Raw genomic sequence first — 24,345 nt, 5'->3', positions numbered from 1 at the left:
ATGAATGTAAATTTGAATGAAATTAAAACCGAGGGACAAGAAGCACTCAGTTCTTTATAGAAACTGAAGGTTCTCCATGGAGAACCTTAAGGTTCTAGTGAGAACACTGATATTCACTGAGATACTCAGCTATACACAGTTCCTTAAAGATTCTTATAAAGAACCAAAACCGGATCAAATAATGGAAGCACAAAATATGGAAATAGCAAAAAAAAGTTACCTAAAGGTTCTCCATGGAGGTTCTAGATTCTATGAAGAACATTAGGTTCTAGAGATAATCTGCCATACATGGTCCTTTAAAGATCCCTTTATAGCCCCGAATCGGTATCAAACAATGGAAGCACAAAATGGGGATAATAAAAAAAGCATACAAGGTTCTTTTTAGAATTTAATGGTTCTCCACTGAGAACCTTAACATTCTAAGGAGAACACTGAGATTCTAGAAATAATCCGCTGTACATAGTTATAAAGCACCTAATCTGTATCGAATAGTGGAACCACAAAATGGGAAATTTAAAAAGGACATACAGCACTTTCTAGAACCTCTAGGTTCCCTGTGGAGAACATTAAGATTCTACATTCTACGGAGGACTTTAAGGGTCTAGAGAGAGTCTGTTAAACATAGCGACTTACAGAGTTTTGTATGTCACCAAATCTGCTGCACTGTTGAGACAGATCATAGAACCATTTCGGGTACTATAAAGAACCCTTTATTGTTAGGAGTGTATCCTGTTCTGGTTCTGCAGTTTATACTAAAATTCAAGAGAGGTTTTCACAGCTATACCTTTAGAACCTTGTTAGTCCTGCATTTTCCAAAGTTTCATTTAACGTTCTATCAGTTTAGAATCATGTTCTAATAAAACTGTTTAAAAATGATTCTTTTAATAATTTTACTGACAAATAACCCCACTGTCCTTTTTGTCCCTGCAGAGACAGAACTGAACAGCTGCACACTCCAAAAAACAGAACGTTGGTTCTTGGCTGGGATGTACGGTTTTAGGAAGACCTTTTCATTGGTGTAGAACCTTACATTATGAGGTTATTCATCTACTCACATCATTTATATACATCAGTTAAAATGTCCTAAATCGGTTCTCACTCCAAGAAGCAGAACAAAAGAACCCCCCCTCCCCCTCAAAAAAAAAGAAGCAATGAACGGTTCTTCAGAGAACCGTATTTGTAAATTAGCTGTGCAAATAAATCATCTGCAATTCTAAAGAACCAACACAAGCTAGAAATAACCAATACATTGCTATAGAACCGTCTATGCTGTTTAAGGGTCTTCACATTTGTACAGAACCTTTACAATGTGAAAATCCTTTAAACATTTTGAAACCTTTTACACACAGTTCTTTAGGGAACCAAAGGTGGTTCTTCTGGTGTCACTAGTCAAAGAACCCTTTGTGACGCCTTTACTAAAGAGTGAATACTGATTCTGATTAGTAAACAGTGACCCGAGGAGTAGTGAAATAGTGAGCTGTGGAATAGTGAATAGTGAACAGCAAACTGAAGAATAGTGAATTGAGGAACAGTGAGCAGTAAAGAGATACAGTAAACAGTGCACTGAGGAACAGTGAACAGTGCACAGAAGAACAGTGAACAGTACACTGAGGAACAGTGAACAGTGCACTGAGGAACAGTGAACAGTACACTGAGTAATGGTGAACAGTACACTGAGGAACAGTGAACAGTGCACTGAGGAACAGTGAACAGTACACTGAGTAATAGTGAACAGTGCACCGAGGAACAGTGAACAGTACACTGAGTAATAGTGAACAGTGCACCGAGGAACAGTGAACAGTGCACTGAGGAACAGTGAACAGCAAACCGAGGAATAGTGAACAGCAAACTGTGGAATAGTGAATAGTGAACTGAGAAACAGTGAACAGCGCTTCACTTGGGTGTCAGAGCTTTGACTTTAAGAGTCGAGGGGAGGTGAGAACCGCTTCGCTTCTCAGTTCCTAAAGGAAAAAAAAAAGCCTGCGAGAACGAGCCAGCGCTTCCGTTCTAGAGCGAAACCCAAAAGAGACGAAACTAATTACGGGACACTCACTCACTAACTCTCGTATGATAACAGCGCATGCAGTAGAAAGATTGCCTACTTAACCTGGGAACTAATTGTGGGGACAGTACTTTACAGCCATTAACCCACAGGTGTTTACCTCGGCAGCGGGCAGGAGCCCACCCATTAATACTTACTCTCTGCGGCGGAGCGGCAGTTATACTTAATCACATATCCCGCAGAGGAAAATACTCATAGAAACACTGTCTAGATACACTGAATAGGCTGGATTACTACACTTGTCCTGGTCAAACGTGGGTCTTTGTAGGTTTTTTCTGTCTTTTCTTCTGTTTTTGAACTGAATGTTTGTGCAAAACCGGCACATTTATGCAAAGATACAGTAATTTTCCCCCTGGCGCCGTAGCCATGAATAACTCAAAACACTGCCATGTTGGAGACCCATCATTGCAAAGTGTTTTCCTTGTAATAATATTACACATCCCGCTCGTATAGTCGCAAAGTGCAAAACTGAATTCCGTACTAAAGCTATAAACATAAGAAAACGAGTAAAAAGAAAAGCATCCAGGAGCCTGAAAGCATGCCGGCTCCCTGCGCATATCTCACAAATAGATAAAACAAGTCACGATTTTCTTTATTTTTTTTTTTACTTCTTTTTTTTTTCGTTCTCGGTTAAAAAGGGTTTTTTGTTTTTTTGGTTGTTTTCTCCTTTTCCAAAGCTAATATAAATGAATCGAGCTAGTAAGATGCTACCTCTTCTCGCCTACACTTACTTTGAGCTGGAAGTATTGTACTGTAACATAAGATCGAACCCAAATCATAAAAAACTAAAGGAAACAAAGTAGAATTAAAGAAATTAAAGAAACAAAATGAAAAAAAAAAAAAGTTGCAAACAACCATCAATACAATTGTTTTACACCAGAAAGCCTCTCAGGACATTATTTACAAATTGAAGCCATTCATGCTTATGTACGGGATTTCTTTTTAAAAGCTATCATTACACAAATACAACAAGGAGACTCGATTTCTCATTTTTTTCTTGTTATTATCATCGTTTCTGCAGGCAACAGTCACACACAAAGAGTCTGAGGAGCTTCTTTGGAGTCGGACGAAAATAATGGGGTGATATGAGGGAGGTGGGGGGGAGTGGGAGTGGGGGGGTTGGGGGTAAAAGTTGGAGCCGTCTTGGAATCGCTCCGATCAAAGTTCTTCCAAAGAAGGAAAAATGTCAAAAGGGCACAATGCTGATTCATAGTCTGCTCAGAGCTGGAAAGAGAACCTTTTAGAGGATTTCTGAAATAACACTGAAGGTTGTTTTCTGTTTCTTGTCTGACAGGCGTTACGGGGGCACCCGGTACACCTTCATTTTTTTGGACGAGGGTTACTCAGGAAGGAAAACGACTGCGGTCATGGCGCTGCGGAGTGCGTGAAGCATTTGCAAGGGCGAGGGGGAAGGACAGAGGCGGGCTATTCGACCATGTTGGGGAAGGGAGTGTTATTTTTGTGCAGGTTCGGGTTCTGGCTGTGCCGGTTCCTGCTGCGAACAGACGAGAACATCATGTTGCAGCCTGGAACCTTGCACTTGTGCATCTCCCGCAGGTGGACAGTCTTGTAGTGGACCCTCAGGGTGCCCTTGTTGCTGTACATTTTGTGGCAGATCGTGCACAGGATGCCCCCGCCCACGCCGTTGTTACCGTTGTTGCTGTCGTTGTTACCGTTGTTGTCGCTGTTGCCGCCCGACCCGAAGCCCAGGGACGGCGAGGAGGCGGGGTCAGAGGGCAGGGGCAGCTCCTCCCCCTTGGCCTCTCTGGCCCCGCCGTCCTCGTCCCGGACGACCGGGTGGCCCCGGCCGGCCTCGTCTCCCTCCTCGCTGCCCTCTAGGTCGTCCAGCAGGATCCCCTCGTCGCTGCCCTCGTCAGACTCGTGCGAGGAGTGCACGCTGCCGCTGGACTGCACGCTCGACGTAGTACTCAGGTCCAGAACCACCGCGTAGTCGTCATTGCCGCGGTAGCCGTCGCCGTGGGGGTACTCCACGCCGACGGGGGACCCCGCCTCCTCGCCGTGAGCCGCGTTCCGGTGGGCCCCCGCCACCCCCTCCAGCCCCAGGTGGTGGTGGTGATGGTGGTGGTGGTGGTGGTGGTGCCCGCCCCCGTAGATTTTGGCCAGGAACTCGGTGCGGAGGTCCTTGGGCAGCGGCGTGAGCTGGGGGTCCAGGACGATGTCGTCCAGTTCTTTGGTCAGCAGTTTGCGGTGCAGGTTGATGTTGGAGCTGTGCCTGCGGGGAACACACAGAGAGCAGACACGGTTCCAGGAAGGATTTTGACTCCAAATGGCAGAATGAAAGCTGATTGACTGAAATGAACTGCAGTGGGGTAGAAACGCTGTCCCTGCCACGTGCTGGAGTACCCCTGCCCTAACGCGCCTGGGCTGACCTGACCAGTATCGGACATTAGACGTCGCTTTCGGAGAACACTGTATCACTGTTATGGGAAATGGAGGGAAATGGGAAGGGGACCTCCTCTACTTACGGCTGGAGACGGCTCAGAAAGGCGACCCGCTAACGTGTTTACCCCTGTCAGCGCGTCTGCCGGCACGCTCAAATCCAATTGACTCTTGACTCAATTAAATAGTCCAGCACATTGAATGGGAGTTTATCAATTGATTCGAGCCGTGGTAATGTGATAATCGAGGGGGAACTGGATAGCGTATTAGCACTGACTCGGCCGGCATTAGTGCATTGACTCGCTCTGGAGGTGGCCTAATCGAGGCCCATAAGCGCGTTGCTCATGTAGCGCTGGCTTTAATAAAGATGGGCCTTCTTTTTTTCCCTCTCTCTCTCTCTCTCTCTCTCTCTCTTTCTTTCTCACCCTGAGTAAGAGCACTATAGTGTATGTCCAAATGTTTGTGGACACCCCTTCTAATGAATGCAATCAGCTACTTTAAGCTGCACCCATTGCTGAAACAGATGTGCAAATGCACACACACAGCTTGTCTAGTCTTTATAGAGAAATACTGGCAATACAATAGGACTCTCTGGAGCAGATAGATAAGACTAGATGAACCTATTGGCACCATGCTGCCTAATAATGCCAGGCGTGGGCTAGAGGGGTGTGAAACCCCCCAGCATTGAGGAGCTGTGGAGCAGTGGAAGAACTGTGTTCTCTGGAATGATGGTGGTGGAGCTCCATCCAGTACTTTTGGGATGAGTTGGGGATAATGAGGTGGGGAGGTGATCATCATCCAACACCCTGACCTGACCAATCAAATCCTCACAGCAATGCTCCAGCTCTCAAATCTAGTAGAAAGCCTTCTTCTCTGGACAGTAGAGACAGAAGCAAAAGAAACTCTTTTTTAAAACCCTTGAAACAGTGAATGAACAAGCAGGTGTCCCAATACTTTTGTCCACCAAGCGTCTGATCATGCAAACCGGTTGTGGATCCAAATCAGTGCATGTGAATGATCAGATTGTCAGTGTGAACACAAGCAGCTCAAGCGATTGAATTAAAACACAAAACACAGGGAAACCAACACAACACTAAAACCAATAAAACACAACAGCGGCGCTTCTGGTCGGTGAGCTGCACTGAAAAGTGAAAAAGAATGATTTCAGGGGTCTAAAACTCATGGGGTCCATGCAAAGGGGGAGGCAGGGGGCAGGGAGGGCAGTTAGGAAACTGAAATGGCAACCTAGGCGTGACTGATAAATGGATTGCACAGTGTGTAGTAGAGCTTACCAGCAGTGCCATGGTTGATGCAGTCAAAAAGGGTCCCTTTTCTTTAATTATTTACCTCCCTATCCGACATTCTCCTGCAAGAAGTAAAAATACATTCAATGGAGGGACCCTTTCTGTTCATATAGAGTTCATACGACAGCCGGCCACCAGAGCATCATCAGCATTGAGGAGCGCGGCATATCCATTAGCTGCGCTTGTCAACTGGCATGTCTGTTAGCCTTTGTGTGAGTGAGTGTGTGTGTGCATATGTGTGTAAGTGTGTGTGTGCGTTTCTGCGTTTGTGTGTGTATTCACATGGAAAGCCTGCATCTGTGTGAACAGAATCATGGTTCTGTTTAATCTGAGTCAGAAACAATGTTAATTGAGGTTAATGTTAATAGCACAATGCTGTCGATGACGCTCTAGTGGGCGGTGCCCTCATTAGCATACCCCGCCCCTTGAAACAACACCCTCACACTGCTCATAAGCTCTCCTGCAGTGGCTAACTAGCATCTGATGGCTAAATATACACACACACACACACACACACAAAGATAAACACGGACACACACTTACACACACACACACATACCACATAGTATGCACAATCAACAGGCCTACATTAGGTTAGTACTGCATGCTGGAGACACTTCGTCTGTGGTAGATACTGTACAGATGCTTGACTTCGTTATTATATTAAATATCACTTAAATATCATCTGTGATAAGAGTCGAATAATCCTAATCCTAATCCTAAACCTAAACCTGAGTGTAATCCTGATACTGCTAGAATGACACTGTGATTTGAGCACCTGCACATCATCATTGGAGAACCCGTCAAATAAGGTAGAACTGTATAACACTGTAGATTAAAAATAAACAAAGAGGCTCATCAAAGGTTCTAGGCTTAAATGGGTTCTAGGAAATCTTTCAATTATGTGGAGGTTCTTTAAATTCACTTCCAAAAAGGGTTCTTTAAAAGGCCCATATCCTATATTCTCCATGAGCTCTTCTAATAATCGTTATATTTATATTTGTTTAATGAATCAATCCAGCCTCCCTTTAACCCTTAGAATTACTGTGACTGCGCCTTTATGATCAGTATATATATATATATATGCAAATGAGCTCTGCTCTGATTAGCTGCCCTGTACTGCCATTCAAATAGCAATCCAGGTTCAAATGCTCCTTATTAGGTCAGAGTGCATGGGCGGGGCTAAATTTGATGTACGCTGGAATAGTGGGTGGGTGTATGCAAATTAGGTTTTTGTGATTTCACAAAAAATGAATTCAAAACAATAATTCGTCAGGTTATTTTTATGTTCTGTGATGTCACAAAAGTATTTATGCTAATTAGGCTGTTTTTGTTCTTTGTGATGTCACAAACGTGTTTATGCTAATTAGGCTGCTTTGGTTCCTTGTGATGTCACAAAAGTGTTTATGCTAATGAGGCTGTTTTGGCTCTTTCTGAGAGTAGTCTGTATATTCGGGCTGTACGGCATCGGGGAGTGGACGGTATGTCCAGATCTGCAGATCTGGAACCTTTAAGTGAGGTAAGCACGTGATTTTAAGCTGATTTGGAAACATGTTTTAATCTTTTGCAGAAAAGAGGTGAGGTTTAAACGCCTGAGCTGGAACTTTTTCCTCCTCTGTGAGCACCCAGTCACTTCATTTTCAGCGCATGCTGTCGGCGGCCACTGAAAGGGCAGTTCTTAGCACTGCGCTGTCTCTAACCCGCCATGCCAGAGCAGTTATCCTTTCATCTATCAGCGTTAGCCTTTCTGCCTCATTTCCCTCTCCCCTACGACTCTGTTCCAGGCCACGACCGTCTCCTCCCCTCCATCCCTCACTCTCTCTCTTTCTCTCTCTCTCTCTCCCCACCAACCTCATCTGCACCCCCCCAGCCTCTAATGTGGCAGCCAAACCAAATTGACAGGCTCATCTCTGCCCAAAAGCTGGAGGCGGCGTCTCCTGAGAGGCCATTCTGAGTCTGCAGAGGAGGCGGAGGAGGAGGAGTGTGGCTCCTAATGCGTCTTGTCCCGGGAACGTTAATCATCTTTAGCCGGCGACGGCCCCGCCGCTAAATGACTCGTAATGCCAAGTTGAAAAAAAAGGGGGGGGGGAGGAGAGTGGGGTTAACCCGACGGTGAGGAGGTGCTTTGTTTTCTTCTGCTGTTTTTGGTCTTTTGTGGGTTTTTTCTTTTTCCCTGAACCTCTGTGATGATCAGACGGGTCTGGAACATTAGAGATGGGTCTGTAGTGGGCTGATGAAGGTGGACGCCATTAATCACCTTTTGTGTTTCACTGCCACCTTGGCCGGTCTCCGTGGAGCAGCTGAGAAGAGTCCAAACGGCCAAATAAACAGACTATACTACCCACCACAACTTTTTCTATAGTCAGAGTCTGATATAGGTACTCTGCTGATGGTTGTGTGTATAAATGTATATATATATATGTATATAATGTAAGCTAATGAAAAGCATATATATACAAATATACATTTATACACACAACCATCAGCAGAGTACCTATATCAGACTCTGACTATAGAAAAAGTATGTATATATATATATATATATAGGCAATGTTTATGAGTATTTTCCATTGGGGGTGTTTAGGGTATTGTACACTATAGTGCCCTATAGATTATCTACAGATGTAATAACTGTCTGGTAAAGGACTGGACATGGGACCAGGGTTATTTCTAAGGGTTTTAGTATCTACAAATTATTTAGTGTCCTTTCAAAATAAAGCTATTTATGTAACCTCACCACTTTCACGCAAAAAACCTTGTATCTCCAAAACAGCAGCTTTAATGGGAGGAAGAATCCTTCTTAACTTTCAATGCAAGTCAATGTAAAAATATTTGATTCCAGGTCAGTTTGTAGCATTTCTATTAGTTCTGATACAGTATAAAGAACAACCGCCTGATTCACATTATGGAATATATATATATATATTCACAACAGTGGCAATATATAAACATGTGAACTGATTCTAATCCCAGAGCTGTTTAGAATCTACACAGTTTAATCACCTGTAAAAAGATCTTTATCAAAATAATGTGCTTCTAACTGCAGCTTCATTGCACAGTACTAAATAAAATGATTTCTCAGTGGTAGGCGGGGTTAAACCTAAAATAACTAAATATGGCCCAGATCCTTTATTTTCATTTTAATTCATTTATTTTTTAAATGTATTATTTTAGTAGTATTTATTATTTACCTCCACACGTCAAGCAAACAGGGCTCTGGGACTGGTACTGTCCAGCTGTGTTTTACAAGGTTCTTCACACAACCCTCCACCAGTGGCCATCCTTACATATGAAGAACCATTCACCCCCCCAAACTATCAGGGTTCTACACAGACCCACTGCTTTTCCTGAGGAACTCTTGAAGAACCCCCTTTTTAGCTTTTAGAAGGGCACATTTATCACATTTGAGTGTGTTTGTGTGTGGAACTGTCACGGGGAAAACCAAAAATCTAAACTTTAGAGACGCCTCAATTAGGTTTTTAGGGTCTTTTTTTAATATTTTCATTTATAAAAAAACCAAAAAATCATATTAACGTGTAATCAGGCTTTACATCACATGTGTAAATATTAGCTACACCTCTTTTAGCTTCACCTCTGTTGTTGTTGTGATGTCAGAACTTTGGGGTCCAAAAAGGGGCTTTTAACAACAACAACCTGAAGCATAAATCCGTCCTTCATCCAGAAGAGGAGAACATGAGAAAATCCCCAGATTTAAACAGAAACCTCTTATGGTCAGTGTGCCTCCAAAGAAGAGGTTGCTATGAGTTTGCATCGCAGCTGCCTTAGTCTCGGGGGTGAGAAAGGGAGGAGGCATCTCAGATATAATTAACCTTCACTCTCCCTGTCCGCGGCTGCTGCTCGCATGGGGCCACGGGGCTGAACATTAGCGAACCGCAGGGATCTGGAGTCAGGTAGGCACTCAGGGTCACTGCGGCGACAGCTAGGAAAAAATGGCACGAGCTGGAGATATGGCGAGAGGCACCAGCGATTAAAAACACCCCCCCCCCCCACACACACACCCCTCAAAAAAAAAAAAAAAAAAAAAAAAAAATTAAGGGCCCGTCTTTGTTTTAGGAAACATGATTAACGAGGATAATAACAGGCATGATTACTGGTACGCTCGCGTTTCCAGCAGTTAATCACGCTGCTTCTCCACTGTGGATCCTCACCCTCCACAATAAATATGCAATCATTTACCTCCGTGCGGCAGGAGGCCGAGGAGCATGTGGCAAGAACCCACGCCGAACGCTGGAGTGGCAGCGCAGGATGTTCTGCAGTATTGTATTACAAGCTCTCTCTCTCTCTCTCTCTCTCTCTCTCTCTCTCTCTGCCTACTGTTACAATACCATCTCTCCATTCCTGTCTCACAGATGTTTCATCAAAGCTCAGATCTCCTCTAGAACCCTGCCAGGAGAACACACGAATGTGTTGCTTTCATATCTACAAAAAAAACTCACTACATGTATATAAATTCTATACTTTTCTAAATTATTTACTGATGGCAATTTACAGCAGCATTGTGTGAGGTTAACACTCCAGTCATCTGAGGCCTGAACGTGCTTCAGGAACTCCAGACTTCCTGCTTGGAGCTCATTTACAAATCAGCCCACGGAAGGAGCCAGTTAGCGCCGCATTCACGGGTTATCAATGCACGGATATACCGCACGCTCAGCATGCATTACACTATACTGGTATTTAGGTGTTACAGCCATGTACACAGAGCTGTTGTGTTCAATTATTGGGTGTTAACTTGTTTGATTGTTTTGAAGAAATGATATCTCTGTTGTGCAAAAACCTCACACTTCCAACTTTCCAGGAGGAGCAAAAGATCTTAACTTTTAATGGATGTCAATGTAAAATAAATAGATTCATTGATCATAAAATTGTGATGCAGTATAAAGAACAACTGTCAGATTGTGAATTTGACAAAAAAAAGAGATATGTTGCTTTTGCTGGACATCAATAATAAACATAAATATATAAAATAAATGCACAAGAGAAATTAATGTACTATTGTTTTTGTAGTAGCTGTTCTTTATAGTATTCAATGCAAAAAATATTTGATTCCAGGTCAGTTTGGAGCATTTCTATTAGTTCTGATATAGTATAAAGACATTATGGAAAAATATATTCTTATATAATATATATATATATTTGCAACAGTGCCAATATATAAACATGTAAACTGATTCTAATCCCAGAGCTGTTTAGAATCTACACAGTTTAAGCACCTGTAAAATTATCTTTATCAGTATAAAGTGAATCTGAATCTGATGAATCTGACAAAAAATGAGATGTGGCTTTTTCTGGACTTTAACAATAAACAAATAAATATATCAAATAAATTCACAACAGAAAGTAATATACTATTTTTTTGTAGTAGCTGTTATTCATAGTATTCTTACAATATTATATTTTCACATCAGTTTTAAATGTAAAATCTCTTCATTTTCAGATTTAATTTGTCCTTAATTTTCAGCACAAATTCACTGTTACTTATTGAAAGGGAGGAAACTGGTCTGCAGCTTTAACCTAAATGAACCAATCATAGTGCTCCTTTTTCTAAACCCCACCTCTAAATACTAATCCTGCAGCCATAGCTCCTAAACAGAATAGTGGTTCTCATATTTTTAAGAAACCCCCTGGATGGTCTGGAATTATGTTCCAATAACAAGCTAAAATGTACATTCCTGAGATCCGGTTTTGGAAATTTAGGTGTGTGAGAAGCTCTTCTGGGTTTTGATGGAACTCTGAAAATTGAACACGTTTCTGATTGATGGAAATTGTAATAAACATTAAAATACGTTTAATAAAAAAAGAAAAACATACATTTAAATAAAATCTATAATTAATATAATAATGATAATTATATTTAAAGTACTTTTAAAATACTTGTACTATTCAAAAGCATGTACATTTGTACTTTAATTGAGGTGGAAATATAAAAGGCAGATTTGTAAATATGGAAATTAAAACTAGCTTTGAGAACTTCCCTCTAATTTACTCCTGATTTGCACTGTACGTCTGTAGACATGCTTCATGTGCTCTATATATACATGTGCCAGCAGCCCATTCGCAGCACATTCGCTGAAGTGTGTGTCAGGCTGAGTTGTTTAGCGCTGAGGTACGTGCAGAGCTGGACACACAAACCCCTGGATTCCTCTGGCCGTCCTCCGATACCTTTATGCTGCTTTAATACCCTCGGTCCTGAGGAACAGCAGCTTTCTAATACCTCCCAGATGCCACGAGGAATTTAACCGGCAAAAAATATGGAAACAATAGAGAGTGCTTTTAGGGCAACACGGTCACATCCAGAACCCCCCCCCCCCAACAAAAACGTGGGGCTCCGAGCATTTACAGCAGCGGCCTGTCCTCCCCTGCTCTGTTCTCCTGACCATATGTGAAAGCGCTTATGTTCTCCTGAGGAATTTATACACTCCTGTTCCGAGTGCCGGAGTCAAACTGTCACACGCACCTCCGCTCGGAGCCTGTGACAGGCCTTTCACTGCGGGAGAGAGAGAGCGAGAGCGAGCCGACTAGCTGTTTGGAGGATACAGCAAATACAGGGCAGGACACTGTGGTGTATCATCAAGTGTGGTGTGTGCGATCTCGCTGAGCAAAGCCCGGGTTAGCGTGCTCCTGCGGTCGCAAGGCACCAATCAGCGAATAACGTAACGATCGCCTCTTCTTCTTCTTCTGAGCAGAAGAGCAGCCCTGTACGTGCTGATTACAGTAGCTACCATGCAGAGACTACCTTTCCCCCCAGTGCCTCTGGCAGGAATCTCCCCCTCTATTTGTGCTAATGGATTTCTGGGCTGCTAAGTGTTTCCAGAAGGGACATTAGGAAGCTGCTGCAGCAGCAGCACATACAATACAAACAGCAAAGCCCTCACAAAGAAGGTCTCAGAAGTTTGAGGACACCTTGCCTTGCAGACGGGCCTTTGATTTACGCTGTTACTTCTTCAATTACAGCCACAGAAAATCCGGCGAAGCTTTCGCTGGACTCCTAAAAATGTGCCAGACTTGGTTTCCTAGAAGAACCACTTTTGGTTTCCTCAAGAACCTTTCGACGTTTCCTCTAAAGCTCTGTGACTTTTTACATCCTGAGGATTATAATGAAGCAGTGCAAATCAGGCAAGTCTAGAACCCGGTGAATCCGGCAGTGGATGGTTCTTTGGAGATCCACTTTTGGAAGTGCAGCATTTAATGTGGTGCTTAAGAGATTTTAAAGAACCTTCACATAAATATATGCGGTTCTGTATGAATTCAAGAGTTCTCCCAATAAGACATATCATGTGGGCTTTATAAAGGTTCTTCAGAACCCTGAAGTACACACAACACCTTTTTTATGTGGAGCATAAGAGGATTTAAAGAACCTCAACATCTAAAAATGTTCCTAGAAGACCTAGAATGTGGACTTTACAAAGGTTCTTTAGACTTTAAAACTTAAGAGGATTTAAAGAACCTTAACATCCAAAAAAAGGTTCCTAGAAGACCTAGAATATGGACTTTACAAAGGTTCTTCAGACTTTTTTTGTGGAGCTTAAGAAGTTTTAAAGAACCTTCACATAACAAAATGATCCATAGAAGACCTAGAACATGGACTATAAAGGTTCTACAAAGGTTCTTTATCCAAAAAAATGGTTCTGTATCAATTTGAAGGTTCTTCTACACGTTTTACATTTTGGGGACTTTAAAAAGGACCCACCAATGAAGAGTTCCTCAGGTCAGTAATTCTCAGGAACCTCTAGAAAGTTGACTTGACCGTTATCTCTAATTGTAGGGCACAACAATCTGGACCATCTTTGGGTCCCTGCTGACCAGCTGATGACCAGTTTGAGAGTCCAGCCTAAAGCACACAATGCATTGTCTATCAGAGCATCTTCTTCAGTATGAGGAGCAGCTTTACCTGCGTAAAGTTTCCCGAACTATCATTAAACGCACAGATTGAGGTTCTTCTTGACCTACAAGAGGCTGCATGAGGTTCCTTCCATTTGTGTTTCTCTCCAAACATGTGGTTAATATGGTACGATCTTGCAGAACCGGCATATAAAACAGGGCAGAGCGCTGAATCTAAAGATCAACAGTAGAGAAGATTGACACAAGGGCAATCAATCAGGAGATCGGACTGGGCAGTTTGCTATCCGTACCTCAATCAGACCAAGCTGTGTCTTCACACAGAACACAACGTCTCTCATCTCTCCTACGAATCCTAATTTTAAAGCTGCCTGCGTTTGAGGACGTCCCCGCAGGACAATTAGCGAACGCTGATGCGAGTGTCAGCAAAGGTGTCAGCTATCCCCTATAGTTTTCACGTTTGTAAATGTACATTTGTATGCCTACTGATTTTTGTGTGCGTGCCTCTTTGTTAATGCATGACTGTGTGTGCCGGCTGCCGGTGTGTGTGTGTGTGTGTGTTTGGGTGCATCTGTCAGGATATGTGCCCTATTTGCGTGTCTCTTCATTTGCGAATGAGACAGCAGGGCTGCTCATGCCTCGGGGCACCGGGTCCCCGCGGCCTTGTCAAAAGCAGCACGTTCAGAGCACCTTCAATAACGCTGCCTGTCACACACACACACACACACACACATACGTACACGCATGTACACACATACACACCTCTGCAGCCGGCACAGCTGCATCGGGAGAGGAGGAGGAACGCTTGCACCTCTGCGGCACGAGAAGCGTACGAACATCCCTCCACCTGCCTTTCCCTGCACTCCGCCGTCGCTGCTGCTGTTTACAGTGCGCTAATGAAGGAACACGGCTGGGAACAGATGCCACCGCACTCAGGAACTTAATAAAAGCTTGTTTCGGAGAGATGGAGCGAGGGAAAGAGAGAGAGAGTGTGCGCGAGAGAGAGGGAGATAGAGGGAGGGAGGGATGCTTGTATACGGAAGGCAGAACAACCGAGCACCTCTGAGAGGCTTTTGTTTGCAAATTACAGTGAAGCGGGGGAGGACACAGACTCTCTTACACACACACACACACTCATACACACACACACACACACACACACACACATACATACACACTTACGCACAAGCTCTCGATCTTTATTATCTAAATAAAACTGTCACTTGTCACCAGAGGAGACGAGGAGAGGCAGGTTCTTATCGCCTCTCCATAGGAGTGAATGAGATGAATGAGGGTATTTCCTTTCTTCCTCCAGAGTGCTTAACTGTGCCATGTGTCATTACGGTAAAGAGGATACAGTCTAACGCACTCGGAGATCTTCCTAAAGAGCTAAAGAGTGCACTCACTCTCGCGCCTCACCCTGCATGGCGCGTCTTTTCTTTCTGAAACACTCGCTTACAGATAAAAGTACTTCAAAGGGTTGAGTGATGTCCATTCTAGAAGAGGGGCAGTGGTGGCTCGGGGGTTAGAGCTCTGGGCTATTGCTGACAGGGTTGTGAGTTCGATACCCGGGCTCAGCAAGCTTGAGCAAGGCCCTTCACCCTCTCTCTGCTCCCTGGGTGCTTGAGTGGGTTGCCCACCGCTATGGGTGTGTGTGTGTGTGTGTGTGTGTGTGTGTGTGTGTGCTCACTGCTCCTAGTTCACTAGTGTTTGTGTTTACCTTTATGTGTGAGAGTGAAGAACCTGATAAAGGCTTAATGTCTCATATGGGGGGAAGTGAGGCTGATTCTAAAGGCCTGGGACTGACAGGGGCTCTAAAATAGGATGGTGGGGTGGCGAGGCCCAAAATCCCCGGCAGCACCCCTTGTTCATGGTCTGGTGTCCTGCTGCACATGAGGCACTGTCTCTATTACCATTAAATATTTGCCCTAGGACTCCCCGAGACATTTTAACCAAGATCAAATTAGGAATCTTATTGATTATAGGGTCTGATAGGGTGACATATTAAAGAACCGTAGCATAAAGGACTGAGATGTTCATTTTCTGAATAGTCAATAAAATATCTGCCACGTCTTAAGCCCTGGGTTAAACAGTACACAGGTTTTGCATCGTATATGAACAACTGAGCCACATCTCCTTACTTACTAACATGATTCTTTACATAATTAAAAGAGAGGTTTTTTATTGGTTGTTTTTTTAATGATCTTCCTGCTCTGTTTGGATTAATCAATACAGTTATGGTTCTAACCTGAAGATGAAGACATATGAGCCAAAATGTGTCAGTAAAAATGGCTGGTGTAGTGCAACACTACTACAACCACTACCGGCCAGTGAGCTACCACACTATGTTAGAGACTAGGGTTCGATTCCCAGTCTGGGTGACTATGCTGCTGCGCTACACCAATAAGTGTAGTCCTTGGGCAAGATTTCTAACACTACACTGACCCACCTTTGTAATATGAGTAACCTTGTAAGTCTCTCTGGAGAAGAGCATCAGCTAAATGCTGTAAATGTAAAAATGATAAATATACAGTGTGGAATTCCCAAGTCATCAAGCACTCCTGGTTCTACTCTTAAAACTCGCACATCTTTATAAATGTGGTTTTGTAGGCCACTTCCAAAAGCGGTTCTGCTATGGCATCGCTCAAAGAACCATTTGTAGCACCTTCATTTTTTTAGGCAGCTGTGGCCTAAAGATTAGGGCTCGAAACTGATCCCCAGGACTCGGCATCTTTGGAACCTAACTCCTGATGGCTGCCCACTATTCCAGGTGTGTGTTCTCACTACCTTGATCACTTGTGTAAGTGTGAGTGTGTGTTTAAACGTGGAGGTAATGACGATCTTTTAGATCCTATATAAAATCCTGTTCTGCCTAGTCAAGGCCTTTACGCACTGGCTAAACTAAACCGCTGTAAGATATCCAGGTCCAGGTCCCGTTCACTGCGTCCAGGCCTTTATTCTCTGGGGAGCACAGCTTTCTACGGTCTGGAGCAGCTCTCCCGGGACAGCCGGGCTGTCGCCATCAACCTCACGTATGACGGAAGGCCGTCTCCCTGCCCCGTTAGCACAGGTGTATTCTGAGGTTCTGCACACTCTGCGAGAATGTGTTAACAGCTGCGATGAGCGGCCCACACCTCCCGACGTGTTAATGAATGCAGCGGGCTGACAGCGGGTTGACTGCTAATAAATGCACGTCTACCTGTGCGTGACAGGTGAGTGGCTGCAGGTAACCAGCCTATCAGTGCATTAAATAAGTGTCGGCATCCCTGAGCCTGCATTGACACTATGCTGCCGCCGCCAGAAAACACATACTGTAGCAGTTACCACGTCATTAGCAGGGTAATAATTACTCTCCCCCACACGTGCAGTCACAGATAAAAATAAAATTGGGACCTCATAGAGAGCAATTAACTTTTATCTAATAAGAAAATGGGCCGTGATGGGTCTGACTTACCTGAGAGCTAAGTGTGTGTATCTACGGATTTAATGACTATTGCAATTACAAGAAAATAAACAGCACATCGTTAGCGAGAAAAGTAAGATAACCTACTTATTTGAGTCTAATTCTCTCTTCTGAGAGTCGCTGATGCTATAATTAAAACGTACAGTCTCTACGTCTGATGTCTGCGTGCGAAGGTCTCACCTGTCTCTGCTTCGTCGGGAAGGGAAAGCAGCGTTGCAGCCGGCCACAGTACACACGTGCATCTCTTTCAGGTGCACGTTTTTGTAGTGCAGTTTGACACTGTAGGAGCTCTTGAAGCTCTTCTTGCACACGTAGCAGATTTTGGGGTCGGGACTGGAGCACAAATCACCCTCGGGGGACTGGGAGTGGAACTTGGGGGGGCTTGAGCCGTAGCCCATTGAGGAGATGAAGCTTTCGTGCAAGGCAGCCATGCTAGCCGCTGCGGCAGCCGCGGCAGCCATTCCACCGTTGTACAGGCCATACTGACCCATGCAGAACATGTCATAGGTGGGGTCGTTGAGTTCTTCCTTGATTTTGATCACTGGCTGGTGCGGAGAGGGCGAAGAACGGCTCTTGTCCTCCAGCTCTTTACGCAGCTGACCCTCTTCCTCTCCTTCGTCCTTCTCTTTGTCCAGAGTTCCCGAGGCGCTGCGATGCTCCTCTGTGTCCATCATCTCATCGCGGTAAAACATCTTGGACTCTGACGTCTCGGACTCGTTCTCGAAATCACGCTCGTGGTCCTGATCTTCAGAGGTGAAGCTATCCATGCATCGCAATTCACTGGTACCTCCATCGCTGGTGCCTCCGCGGCACTCGTCTGGATCCGGCCTCAGCATGCCTCTTAATGTGAGGCTGGGGCTCATCTCGTCTTGTGAAGGTGACTGGTGCCCACTACCCCCACTCAGGTGACCGCTGCTGCTGTTGTTGTTGTTGTTACAGTTACCGTTGATGTTGTTGTGAAGGTGGGACGCAGGATGACGATGGTGGCAGCTGTCATCGTCGTCGTCGTCTTTGTCATCGTAATCGTCCGCCACATCGATCACTTCTTTCTCGATCTTGACGGGCATGCTGGACTTGCGGGGCTTCTTCTTGGGTGTGGGGTCGGTGTTGACTGGATCTGGGGCGCAGGGAGTGGTGGGAAGGTGGTGGGACATTTCAGACACGTGGGAGTTGTTGGAGCTCGCAGCCAAGATCTGTTGCTGCTGCTCCATGAGGGAGGTGCTGTTGGTGGTAGTGGGTAGGATTGGACTAGTGGGCAGGGACACTGGAGGGCTCACCATGTCAGCAGGGGAAAGCAACGTACGGTAAAACGGTGGCACGGGCTGCACCGGCTGCACAGACTTCAGGGACGGGAAGACCAGTGGACTCTGCAGGGGACTCTGCATCATGGAGTCAAGTGGTGGAGTGGCAAAGCCCAGCGGTGGTCGTCCAGGGCTGGTTAAGGTGAAGCCACTTTTGGTGCTAGAGATGACAGGGGTGGCTGAGCCAGAACTTGAGCGGATGAGGTCCTTATCCCTGTTGTTCCTCAGCATGGGCATGTGGAGGCGAGGGTTGGGATTAGCACTGTGGCGATTACGGCTCCGCAGTGAGCTGAAGACCATGTTGCAGCCCTCGATGGTGCAGCGATGCTTGATCTTCAGATGCACAGCGTTGTAGTGGATCTTCAGTGTGCCCTTGTCGTAGAAGGTCTTGCCACAGGCATTGCAGCAGACGCGACCCTTGCGGGAGGGCGTGCCCATGCGCCGCATGCGGTGCATCTTGGAGGAGAACGAAGAGTGGGTCATGCTCTTTGACTGCTCGCTCTTCACAAAGTGGTGATGGGTCTGGTGGTCGTTCAGGGAATTACCCTGCTGCTGTTGCTGGACCTGTGTCTGCTGCTGCTGTTGCTGCTGTGCCGTCTGCTGTTGCTGAGCTTGCTGTGCAACTGGGCTCGGGGTGATTGGCGACGCGCCATTGGGCTCCGTTTTGGGCTCAACGGAATTAGGCAAGGATCCCATGGCACCTCGGCTCGGGCTCTGGCTGCTGCGGAAGGGTGAGAGGGACACTTCAGACTCACTGCTCTCCACTGGCTCACTTTGGTTGGGGTGGTTTGGCTCTCGGAGTCGAAGCGCCGCCTGGTCCAGGGCGAGCCCATTTGGTGGCAGCCCTAACATTGGAGCGGAGACAGGGTTGATATACTGGAAGGGCAGCAGGAAAGCCAAGCTGTTGGGGATGTTCTCAAAGTGGTGGATGCTGGAAGGGCTGTTATTCTCCAAGTGCGTGAGGAGTCCAGGGCTGCGGGTACGGTTGTTGCTTTCGATAAAAGTCCTGATGCCGGAGTCGGTCTTCGACGAGGGAACCGTGACTGCCTGGCCTTCCTTCTCTTGGATCGCCATCAGCTCCACGATGGATTTGGTCTCACCGAAGCGCAGGAACTGCTGCAGGGTAATGATCTCCTCTTCACGGGACATGATGGTCCAGCGGTCCAGCACCTTGCCTGCAGCATCCTAGAGGCCATATCAAAGAGAGAAAAAAAAGACAAACACAAAAACTTATTGATTCTGCATAATAACTTCAGTCTGAGGAGGAGGAGGGTGAGGGCGGAGGGTAAAGGAGAAGGGCGAGATTTGCCAGGGAGAGGAAGCTTCCCCGGAGCGACACATGAAGACTGATAATGGTGCTTTCCACCGAATCTCTCCAGCTGCGTCATCCTCTCCACCACTTCCTTCTCCTCCTCCTCCTCCTCGAGTCTTAATCAGCCATGCAGATGCAGCCATTAACTGCACAGTGAGGCGACCCAGGCCCAGCTCCATAAACTCTCTCACAAACGAACAAAGGGAAGCTGCTCGGGTCCCCATGAATCACGAGCCAGACAGTGATCTATTAGCTGCGAGAGCATTGAACAAAAACATCTCAAAAAGACGTGAACTCTCCCTGAGCCTCCCTGTGCTCGGACAGCACCTCCACTGTTTATGTCTGGTGACAGTCGGGAGACCCGCTAATCTCACTTTCCTCTGCTGCCACCTTCCTGTTTCGGTTCACTGGAGATATTCTCACTTATTTCCTACTTCAAATGTTTGATAGGGGGGTGATGGGTGGGTTCGACGCTCGCAGGAAAAAAAATAAAAATCTTTGTTTTGCGAGAGGCGAAGCTGGACGTAAAAAAAAAAAAAAAATAAAATAAGGAGGCTCATGTTTATTTAAGCATGTCTTTGAAGAAGCCTTGGAGGTGACAGCAATCTTGCATTACATTCATTAGGGAGGCTGTGGATCAGTATTTACCAAGCTTTATGTTAATGGAGTTTAGAGGACGCACGTCTTGCGTCAGATTAAATATTAATGAAGGCATACTTTATCAACAGGATGGTGTCAAGCAAAAAATGCGTGCGCTAGCATATATATACTCGGCTTGCCTTAGGGCGGGCACATGGAATGATGTAAATCTTGACATATCCCTGACTGGCCTCGGCTTTTCTTTTCGCGGCGGGGGCTAGAAGCGTGGGAAAGAAGTTTCCATCTTGTGAGAGCCGTATTGCTCCAGGAGGAGAAATAAGCACCACTTCCAGGGAGCTCTTTCCTTGGCCGGCATTTTAGGAGATGGTGTTATTAACCACTGAAAAATAAAACGCTCCGAGTTTTGCACACTTGGCCACTGTCAGATAGAGAGACATGGCAAGGGACTCTGGGAATGGAATCTTGGCAGCGTCTGACTTCTAGCTTTGTGGTCAGGCCTGCAACTGCGATGCACAAAATATTTGACCCAATGTTTTGCCCCTGTGGACCCCCGCCCCTTCTCGGGTACCCTTGCTTTCCTTCGCTACATCACCTTCCCCGTGCTCTGGCCAGGAACTCGCCAAGCTATCTGGACTTTATCAGGTACAGGCACAAAGTACACGACCACCAGCACGACCACCAGCGGCAGCCGTCAACCAGCAGCAGCCGTCACCACCAGCGGCGGCGGCAGCAGCAGTAGCCGTTTTTAAGTGTTTAAGCCACGTCCTGCCAGGCCTCCTGTGCTGGGTGCCTGTAATTGTTGTTGTGCAGCCGTTTGCAGCAAACGACCCACTAAGCGTGCCACCGAGATCCGGCAGCTGTGCTTCGCTCTACGAGAGGCAGTCGCAGCTGCAACAGGGGAGCGAGCGAGTGTTTGCTCTTCGCATAAATGCTCCAGTTTACCCCGCGCTGGGCCTCCGAGACTCCCCGCGTCCCCGAGAAGGGCGACATCAAGGGAACGACGCTCGCTCTGACGACAATTAGACACGACGCGAGACCCGTCTCTGTCTGGCCCTGCCTGCTAGGATCTATGAATGATAAATGGCAACTCTGGAGTTTAAGAGCCGTAAAAACCAACAGCAAAAAAAAAAAGCACGAAAGGGCCTTTAAGGCTCGAGCCGAGAATAAATGTTTAAAGAGAGAGGGAGAGTCAGAGAATAGGGGAAAGGAGAGAGAAAGATATGGTGAAAAAAGAAAGAGGAGAGGGAATACAGAGTGGTTTCACAACAGCATGCCCTCAGAAACTGAAGACAGATTAATTCTTCAGAGACGGCACATCAATAGTCACGGGGGTATTTGTTGTTAAATATACATTAAAAAACATTTTACACTTTCATTCTGTGTGTGAGGATGAGTTTTGCCTGGAGGTAAGACTTTAAATTTCAGCCTCCACACTATTATGCCATACTGCCGGGCGGGTTGGGGTCGTAGATTTCCATTTGATTTAATTGAAGAGAGAAAAAAAAATTAAAGAAAATCAGAAAGTGAATTTTTAACTAGAAGTATCTGAAAAGCCTAAAACCCACAGTGGAATATGTTACAGCAATTCCTCAAGAAAGAAATTCTTTATCTCGCAGTGCCGCTCTCTTTCTATACATATATAGCGTTTTTTTTCTGTCACTGCTTTTCTTCACTCATACAGGCCCGGCTTGGGCCGTCCGCAGCTCGTACGTAAAAATAAAAGCCACCCCCCCCACACCTACCCCCCTTCCAAAAAGAAAGGGCAGCCCGCAATGAATAATGACACTTTCCCCATCGATGCTAAAATGCATGAAAGCGAATTCTCTGTTTGCACATATATTTGTGTTACTGTGTAAATAGCCTTTGAGGGGCCATAATAGGGCCAGACTTGAAGAATTTGAAGAAGTGTGTGTGTGTGTGTGCGTGTGTGTGTGTGTGTGTGTGTGTGTGTGCGCACTCCGCAGCTGGAGAGCAGCTCTAAGCAGGCTGATCCTAATCAGAGATCACAGGCTCGTTCATCACTCTGGTCTTTGCCCGAGCGCTCGGGGATGCCGCTATCAGCACCCAGCCTGCTATTAGGCTCTGAGTGAAGAGATTAAACACTCGGAGAAATACACAGCGTCCAAGTTCAAAGCTGTGGGAGGCCGCGGGCCACAAGGTGCATGCCGAAAAAAAGAAACCAAACCAAACCGAAAAAAAATAAAAATAAATAAATAAATAAAAGGAGGACGAATCACATTCTGGCATTTTCCACAGACAGAAGCACAGAAACTCGCTGGTGTTTTAAAGATGAATGAAATGGAAATTGAGCGCTTTGAACTGAGATCTGAACTGAGGACCTCCTCAGACTTGTTGAGCAGCAGTTAGACCGTAGGGCCGGTCAGGAGCTGTGAAATTACACTACATACAAACCCAGTTCTGAGTAAATTTACCTTCCCTTCTAGAGGGGGGCTGTACAAAAAGGTGCAACATTTAAATGTTAAAATGATGTTAAAATTCATAATTTTGGAGATTTTGAACATTTCATTAAAAATGGACCAATAGATATTAGCAGCAAAATGCCCAGACTCACTCGAAGATTCTACATCCCGACAAAGAGCCTCGACACTTTCAGAGGAGAATGCTAATCCCCTGATTCTGAATGTTGAGGTTAAAAACAGGGTGGTGCAAACCCGCGGCATGTCGACTAGGGACTGAGGAAGTGTACAGTACTTTCCTCTCAGTCAAACTGCAGCCAGTTGTATTCTTGGAAACCCCTAGAACCCCCAACCCCCCATCCGCGAACGGCCAGAGGAATGTCGTTATTTTAATACCGAGCTATTTACATTGAATTTAGAGTCGGTGACCTTAGCCGCAATTCAGCCCCGCTTTTCAAACAACCCTGACATGGCCAAGTATCACTTATAAGCTTATCTCATATTTTCCCCCTCCTCCTGTTGTTCAATCAGAGCAGAGCGGACGGGACGACGTTTCGGGCCGTAATGTTTACCAAATGGAGTTGGTTAGAGACGCCGGGGCCAGCCAGCTGTCACGATACAGGTCACAGGCTGCTCCGTGTTGGAGGGGCTGTACAAACACACACCCCGTCTGCGCTTCCAGGACGGCCCGGGACCGAGTCCCGCTCCAAACATGCAGGGAAACTCAAGCTTTGCGTGAGCCGCACAACCACAACATGGCGCGCAGTTCGGAGGGGGACAAGCTTGACTGGAGTTCAGCTCTGCTGAGGAACATCATGTGCTTTTGGTTACGTTTAGGAACCTTTCATTATCGCAGTCGACCCGCCGCTATACCTTTCAGGAAACGCAGCTCTGGAAGCCGACCAGGACTCAACCCCTGAAGCTTCACGAACGTTCAGGTCTTACTGTTCAGCAATTCCACAGAAAACCATGAGTTACTAACCCTAACCCTAAACCCTGATTCGCTATACTCAAATGTAATTACATACAGTATTTAATTACATACTGAGTTACAGGAGGATGATGGTTAATCTTATATTTGATAAGATTAATAGTACTCAAATGTAATTACATAATTACATATTTTGTTACAAAACTTTTTTAGTAGTATTCGAATGCAGGTCAATAAGTACACACTCAGTTAGGAAATCAATTACATATAGACTGATATGCTACTTAAATTTAATTACAAAGTTAATTACACAATTACACACTAAATTACATTTAGATACTACTGAAATGTAACTGCATATTCAGTAAATAACTAAATTACATTCAGATTGTTATATTACTGCAATGTAATTACGTGGTTAATTACATCATGAATTCCATTAGATTGATGTATTACTCAAATTACATTTTAGTTACAAATTGTTTGGCATTTAGATGCACTACTCAAGTATAATTACATAGTATGATTGCTATGTATGATTAGATTGATGTAGTACTTAAATGTAATTACATACAGTAGATAACTACATAATTGCAGAATTAGAATTAGATCGATATGCTACTCAAATGTAATTACATATTCAGATACTAATTGAATTATTTTATTTATAGTAGATACTATTGAAATACAGTTACACA

General features: G+C 45.2%; 1 protein-coding gene across 1 annotated transcript; it reads right to left on the bottom strand.

Annotated features, from left to right (window-relative positions):
* Nucleotides 1-1,837: 1,837 nt before the first annotated feature.
* Nucleotides 1,838-19,471, bottom strand: bnc2 (basonuclin zinc finger protein 2). The gene is made up of 2 exons (XM_072677165.1): nt 17,267-19,471; nt 1,838-4,295 (listed from the first exon to the last, which is right to left on the bottom strand). The coding sequence occupies exons 1-2, from the start codon at nt 19,459-19,461 to the stop codon at nt 3,488-3,490; spliced, it is 3,003 nt and encodes a 1,000-aa protein (XP_072533266.1). The 5' UTR covers nt 19,462-19,471; the 3' UTR covers nt 1,838-3,487.
* Nucleotides 19,472-24,345: the final 4,874 nt, after the last annotated feature.

The sequence above is a fragment of the Salminus brasiliensis genome, chromosome 4 (assembly GCF_030463535.1).
Source record: "Salminus brasiliensis chromosome 4, fSalBra1.hap2, whole genome shotgun sequence".
NCBI classification, from domain to species: Eukaryota; Metazoa; Chordata; class Actinopteri; order Characiformes; family Bryconidae; genus Salminus; species Salminus brasiliensis.
Note: the sequence above shows the minus strand (reverse complement) of the source record. Positions and strands in the feature narration are given on the sequence as shown.